This window comes from Engraulis encrasicolus, chromosome 12 (assembly GCF_034702125.1).
Source record: "Engraulis encrasicolus isolate BLACKSEA-1 chromosome 12, IST_EnEncr_1.0, whole genome shotgun sequence".
In the NCBI taxonomy this organism is placed as follows: domain Eukaryota; kingdom Metazoa; phylum Chordata; class Actinopteri; order Clupeiformes; family Engraulidae; genus Engraulis; species Engraulis encrasicolus.
The window spans coordinates 46,640,778-46,648,277 of record NC_085868.1 but is presented as its reverse complement, the minus strand read 5'-3'; the positions used below and the strand labels follow the sequence as shown (position 1 = coordinate 46,648,277).

At 43.2% G+C, this 7,500-nt stretch overlaps 1 protein-coding gene across 2 annotated transcripts in view; it reads right to left on the bottom strand.

Annotated features, from left to right (window-relative positions):
- The window catches only part of gpc6a (glypican 6a), a 208,198-nt gene that overhangs the window by 103,688 nt on the left and 97,010 nt on the right, over positions 1-7,500 (bottom strand). For both annotated transcript variants that reach the window (XM_063212292.1, XM_063212293.1), the window contains exon 3: positions 6,452-6,843. In XM_063212292.1, the coding sequence (XP_063068362.1) occupies positions 6,452-6,843 (392 nt within the window). The remainder of the gene's footprint in view (positions 1-6,451; positions 6,844-7,500) is intronic.

The following is a 7,500-nucleotide window of genomic DNA, read 5'->3' as shown; positions in this document are numbered from 1 at the left end:
GATATTAATTAGACTATCACCATGCAAAACAATGAGAGTCGAATGTACATTTATTAGCAATGACTAGTATTCACACAACCTTGCCCAGAGTGAAACAAGTCGCACATTACAGTATATCTCTCCAAGGCTACAGAACACAAAAATGATTCTTGAATATAAAATGAAGGAATAAAAACATTCAGTCATTACTAGCTGATGCATCACACACAGCAGTATGTTGTTCCGCAGTCCTGCAAACGTAATGCTGTGTGTGTGTGATGCATAATGCAGTCTAACTACGGACGGAGACATGACAACGTACTACTATGCACGTCATGGGTAAAATATTAAGTCATTTCTCAAATGAAATGTAGGCCTACAGTTTGTCATTGCGCCAATGTCATACTGTACTCATTGTTTTGCTGTTTTTCATTTACGCAGCATGAATTTGACCCCCCCCCCAACTTAACCGCCTGCCCCCATAGTTTGCAGAAAAACTGTGGGAAACACTGAACATTGAGTCATCATTACTAAGTGATGCACCACACACAGCATTATGTTTGCAGGACTGCGGAACAGCAGGATCCATACAGCATATGCAGTCTAACTACAGCTTAGCAGGATATACATGAGATGGTCGAATTGTGTCTGGTCTTTTAATGTACGTAGGCCTATACTTCTGGCCCTGTGTCATCATAGAAGAGGTTTGCCAGACATTTAGTCAGATGCATTTGACATAAGGGATAACGGTCGACGAGGTGACCGGTTATACGAAATTAATGGCGAGGCGGCGGCTCCGTATTTTGGCGACACGCGCAGCGCGGAGACAAAGTTGCCTCCGCCAAGCCATTAATTTCTATAACCGGTCGACCTCGAAGGCCGTTATCCCGCTTATCTGCCGTTATGGTGGGGTACTTTTTTAATCTATTATTGTCTGTAAAGTTGTAGGAACCATGTTCTATCAAGATAGAATGTTGCTGTGCGGGCGTCCAACTTGACGCGCCTAGAATCTTCGTTTGGTAGCCTGACGCTGTGATTATTTAATTTTCCTTTGGCCCTATACCACGGCGGGATGGAAGTTTAAAAACAAAAACTTGCGAAACATTTCTACATGCTGACATGCTACATGTTGCATCACATGTCTATTTCCCCCTGCTGATCATCACAGGCTACCTGTCAACTTTGTGCGTAAAAGAGAGAGAGAGAGAGAGAGAGAGAGAGAGAGAGAGAGAGAGAGAGAGAGAGAGAGAGAGAGAGAGAGAGAGAGAGATTCCCCACACTAGGGTCATTTTTAATAACTCTTCCCTTTCCCCTTTCATACGTGTTCCTTCCCCACGAAGAGAGTAGCCTAATTAGAAAAAGGAATGTTTTCGGATCAATAACAAATTGAAGGCAGCGGGAAATAGCCTACATTTTAAAAACCATGGGAGTGGAGCAGATGACGTGGTGACTCGTTTCGCGTTTCGATACAATTGATGGCGAGGCAGGTGCTTAGAATTTCGGTACAGGGTATTTTTGTCATCTATTGCTAGGCCTATCTGTAAATTTGTAAATTGGTAACCTATGAATTATGCCAACTGCAGAATAATTTAGTGCCCACGTAATCAGGCGTGCCTCTATTAGATGCATGTAGTAGAACTTTTAGGGCGACAGACTTGACAACCAAATGCAATAGAACTGACGACTGGCTCTTGGCTTGAAAACCAAATGCAATAGAATTAACGACTGACTCTTGACTTGATAAACAAATGCGATAGAACTAACGACTGGCTTTTGACCAGATAAACAGCAGTAGGCCTATGTACATGCAGTCTAACTACAGCTTAGCAGCAGATACAATGTGAGACGGAACAAATCCTCTCTGTGATCTTTTAATGTATAGGCTACTTCTGTCCCTGTCTCATCATGGAAATTGTTTGCCAGACATTCACAGTCACATGGTCCTGTGAACACCCATGCGGCACCACCAAGACAAAAGAGTCTGTGTGTCACGAGTTCCATCACTGCCACCTGCCAGAGCGGAGTGCTAATAAACAACACAGGAAAGGTCGCGGCCCGGCTGGAGGTGTCTGGCTTAAGACACGGGTTTGATTAAAAGCCTCGTGTTCGATTCCAGCCGCGGGCTGCCACAAGCCCCGCCCTTGGTTTCTCCTCTGCGTGATGGAAAACATTAAGCCAACACAGGGCCATAAAAAGACTTTCCATCATGGTCAGTTTTGCGTGGCAAGTTCTATTAGGCCTTGCTCCCTTTCTGCTCGTTTTTTTCCCTTTTCCTCTGTCCTCCCCTTTTCTCTCTCTCTCTCTCTCTCTCTCTCTCTCTCTCTCTCTCTCTCTCTCTCTCTCTCCCGCATGTATTTTCAACTCTAGGCTACCTCTTTCAAGTCTTTCTGTCTCTATTTCCCTCTCTCTTTTTTCCTGCACTAAGTGGCCCATTGACTGCCACATAAAAAGCTAATTTAGTGGCTGTGGTTGAAAGCCATGAAAATATTAACACCACATTAGCCAAAATATGAACAGTGGTGACGCCATTGAGCAAGTGTCTATAAATCAGCATTGTCTGATGATCCTTGCAATGCTACTGAATGACCACAGAATGAATAATCTGGATACAATTCACTTGGTGGTTTGGATATCTGGAAGCTGGACAGATTTCAGTGTTCAGTGTAGTATCTCTGTCCACAGGAGACATGAAATGTTTATACAAGACTAGATTTAATATTCTACTAGTACTGCTCTTTATTTTCCTATCCATAGTGGAGACACATGAAATGCTTGTACAAGGGCAGATATAATAACTGAATACAAGTGCTGCTCTTTGATTTTTTGCATTTTCAAATTGGAATAAGAGAGATATTTTATTCAAATCACCCTTTCTTTCCAAAACATACAATGAACAGTTTCCAAATAAAGCTTCACATTATACTGATATTGGAGTCACATTTACAGTCCAAGTCTAACTTTTCAAAACTAAATTCCAAAATATATTGAAAACTGGCCTGTATATGCCAGTAGATCCCAACCTGTGGGTCGCGACCCAACCTATGGGTCGCCAAAGAGTCACGGAGGGTCGCAAAGCCCTCTTGATTTTAAGGGGTTTCATTATAATACCATATATAGCCCATGTTGAATAAATGACAAATGCATAGAAGCAACAAAGTGTAAGTACTAGAGTAAACATTTATTCTGTTTTTGAAGAAAGATTGAGGAGTAAAGTGATAACTAAAATGGAAGCAGAGCGTATCACGTGACTCCCTCTCATGCGGGCACTGGGTCACCAAAGCTTACAATGGTAAAAATATGGGTCCCTGAAGAAAAAGGTTGGGAACCACTGGTCTATGCTACATCCACAATTGGTTGGATTAATAAATCTGATATGAACATACTGTACTTCCAAGATTCTCAATTTCAAGGTCCAAGCTTTTCTGAAGACCGCCACTTCTGGCCCATAACCCTTTAAATAAACCGAGTCCAGTTTCAAAATGTGTTCTGAATAAAACAGGACATAGTTTAAACCTTTTAGAGCCTTAGAGGGCTGGCATTTCCAAATGTTACGAGTTAGGGCACTGAAACTGACAATGGAAAATGACCATGTTGGCCTCGCTCCCCATTCCCCTCTTCATCACATTCTTTTTTTCATCACACTCTTTTTTCCTCTGACTGTTGCAAGTACAGAATAATACATGGGACTGGTGGATCATACACTCATGTTCAGTTCAGGCTCAACCATCGGCAGTCTATCTATCTATCTAGAAAAAGGTTACCGACTTCCTTTCGTCCTTCATGTTCTATAATTTGCAGGTATTAATCCGTAGCGTTCACAGACAGCACTGCCTGCCTGCCATATATACAGATCAAAGGGAGGCGCTTTGACACCAAAAGCCAAAGATCAAATCCTGTGAAATGAAGAGACACACGTAACGTTGCAGCCTTAACGTTCTGTCACCTGAGAGCTTTGGGGGGAAAATGTATTCATGACATGGCATCCACAAGCCATTAGAATATCAAAGCAAGCGCAGCATTAGGATGAGGCCCACACCATCAGGTGCTCAACACTACGCCACAGGCGTACAGACGGCACGGGAGGAAGACCAGACTGGCAAACACATCAATGATGTTGACTTGAGGATGACTAAGATGTGTTCATTAGCAACACCACAATTTCCAGAAATAGGCATTTTCAGCTGCAAAACTTACTGTCCTTAGGTCATACTAGTAAATATTTGGAGTCCTACACATAGTGTGTCTGCATTTAAAAAAAAAAAAAATCTGACAAATATACGGTACAGTATGTTGCCATGTCAATTGATCTCCTCCTTTGGTATTGCAACACCTTATTCTGTTGAAGTCCATCTCGTAAGTCACTGATGTTGCTCTGATGATGCGAAATATAACAGCAAAACATTTGCCACAAGTACGATTGTGTAAGATTGTGTTCAACTTAATCAACTCTCAATGCTTTAAACAGGTACAGAGAATCCAATGCATATTTGTAACTGTATTCATAATGAGATATTACAAGGACATAAAATGAGCTACATGCAACTAAAAATAAAACAATATATGTTTTTGTGATTTCTTCATTGACTCAATTCAAAATCTAACAGATGATCACTCTTTAGGACAGAGGATCAACCAAATATTAAATATTTCAATTCGGTATTGAAATGACCAGCAGATGTGAACAGGACAATAGCAAGCCGCAATGGAGCATATTTGAAAGGACTGTGATGTCAGCTCTTTCTAGATTGTCACTGGTATCCGGTACAGTCACTTGTAACATGATGAAGTCCAGAGAGGGGTTAGAGAAGTCAAGAGAGGATGTCATTTTGTCATCATAAAAGGGCCTTTCCCAATTGTATTTTTCTACCCCTACCCCTTACCCCTACCCCTTACCCCTCCAAACGGAGTCTGCCTGTCCGAACCCCTCCTTTTTGAGGGCTACAAAGCCCTCCCACTTACCCCTACCCCTCTGCCTTAACGACTATTGGGATACCCCTACCCCTACACAAAACGGAGGGGGAGGGGTAAGAGGTAGGGCCAAGGGGTGAATTGAGATTGGGCCAAAATATCATGGGTAAAAAAAGCCATTGCAAATACATTAAACATTTTAAGAAACACAGTGGGGAGCGTTATACTCAAGTTCAAAGTTAAAGGCACAGTCGAACCACTACATGACAGAACATGACAGAAAGAGGATGCTGACAGCAACTGCTGAGCGAAAGGGGGAGAAAACCCTTTGGGTGACTGCTGAGGAACTTCGAAAGGCTTTTTGACAAGGAGCAATAGTAGCCTATATGGTTTCAGCTCAGACTATGAGGCGCACACTGCAATATTAAGGCCTCCATGAGACCATACCACAACTCCCGGGTGCACCCCCTGCTGCCTCCAACGAACAAGAAGGGTCAACTCCAGGATGTCAAAAAAGCATGTGAACAAACCACACAGGTTTTGAGATAGGCCTACTGATACACAACAACAAAACTGGGACTCTTTGGGTGAATGGATCAATAGCATTGTCTGAAGGAGGAAGACCAAGGTGCAGGAAGAGGAGAACACCTTGCCCATTGTGATGCATGATGGGGGTTTATTCATGCCTGGTCCTGACCATCCCATAATACTACTGCAACATTTACTGTGTACAAAAAACATCAAAACTGGGACTCTTTGGCTGTATGGATCAATAGCATTGTCTGAAGGGGGAAGACCCAGGCGTACAAAGAGGAGAACACCTTGCCTACTGTGAAGCATGATGGGGGTTTATTCATGCTTCTGGGATGTTTTGCTTCTTCAAGTACAGGATCATTGGCCACAGTCGTCCCACCTTAGCCTCACACTACAACAGCAGACTTGCCAGGAAAGCCAAAAACATCACCTTTGACCCTACACTTCCACTTCCACTACACACCCAGCACACCAGCTATTCACACTCTTACCCTCCAGGAGAAAGGCACTGCAGTATCCCATGCAACACCACACGTTTACACCTACCCACAAGCCATCCACCTCTTAGATATGCACTAGCACTTTACAGTGACTCCACTATCTGGACTTCCTACCTCTCTTGTTTACTTTGCACGATGTTACTACAAATCTCCAAGTACACGATATCTTCTCTATGTGCAAGGTATCATGAATTCTACTGAAAATACCAGGAGATCCAAGGGTGTTGTGTCATGCAGACAGTCACAAAGCGAAAGCTTGGGAGATGTCGAACATTGGAAAAGAACCATCTCAAGCAACTCACCAAATCTACTAGTGTTTGGCAGCATGATGAAGGATTGGAACAATCTAGAGAGGCCATTATGATCACCTGATATATTGTTCATTCTTTTGAAACTCAGCTGTCGGTAGTGCTTAGCTTAGCTGCTCTCTTTGCAGCTATTTGATCTACCCAATCAAGAATTTCAGCTTAGGTGCACATTGTGAATGGAAATAGCCAGATTATCTTTAAAATATATAAAGACCAACGTACCTTTGCCACTCGGTTTGCCACCTCTCGGCCGACCATGAGTCCCTGGACGAAGGTCCTGGCGGCAATGAAGGCCCTGGTGACCTGGGCCTTGAGCTTACGCGGCACGTCGCCGAAGGGCTTGAGCTGGTCTGTGTACTTGCTGATGCACTCCAGGTAGTCGTCTGTGAAATGGTACTGCGAGTTGAGCAGCTGGAACATGCGCTCCAGCAGCCGAGACCAGAAGTCGTTGAGCATCTCCTGCAGGTTAACGTTGCCTCCCGTGTAGTAGCGCTTGAGCTCGGTGAACAGGTCCTGGAAGACCTCAGAGTTCTGCATGTACAGCTTGCCGTACGTCCGCACGAACATGTCGTTCAGGGACCTCTGGGAGTTATCCAGCAACTCCAGGAAGAACTCTGAGGGAGACAAAACAAAGCACAATCGTAAGACATCATATGCTACGAAAAAAGGAAAAACGGAAGCGCTGCAAGGACTTAAACTTTTCAACATGAGTACTGTAACAGTTAGTGGGTAGTAGACAACAAAAAATAAAGTGTGGCACTCCGGTTGCAATATTTTTAAAAACTTTTTCTTCAAGGCAAATGGACTGACTGAAGCGTTCCGACCTACACAGTCTTTGACAGAAAATATTGCAACAGGAGTGCCACGGTTTCCTCCTCTTTATTTTTTACATCATATGCTACGCCAGGGGTTCCCAATCCTTTCCAACTTGGGGCCCACTTGAATTTTTCGCAAATATTCGGGGCTCACCTCTAACCCAATAAAGAATATAACAATATAACAATAAATAGTCAACTGCAACACACACATACATATTATTTTGATCTTTAGAAAATTATTTCAAGGGGGGTTGATTGGCACCAAAATAGTTCTTGCATACCCCCCCAGAAATGAGTAGTTGTGCCCCTGGTTACATTAATTAAACACATACTGTATGCCTCTTTTCCACTGCCGGTTTTCAGGTAGGCCTACAGCTCGATACAGCGCGACTAGACCACCAGTTTTTGCTTCACGATTGAACTGTGTCATGTCTATTCGAAAAGCAAAAAAGT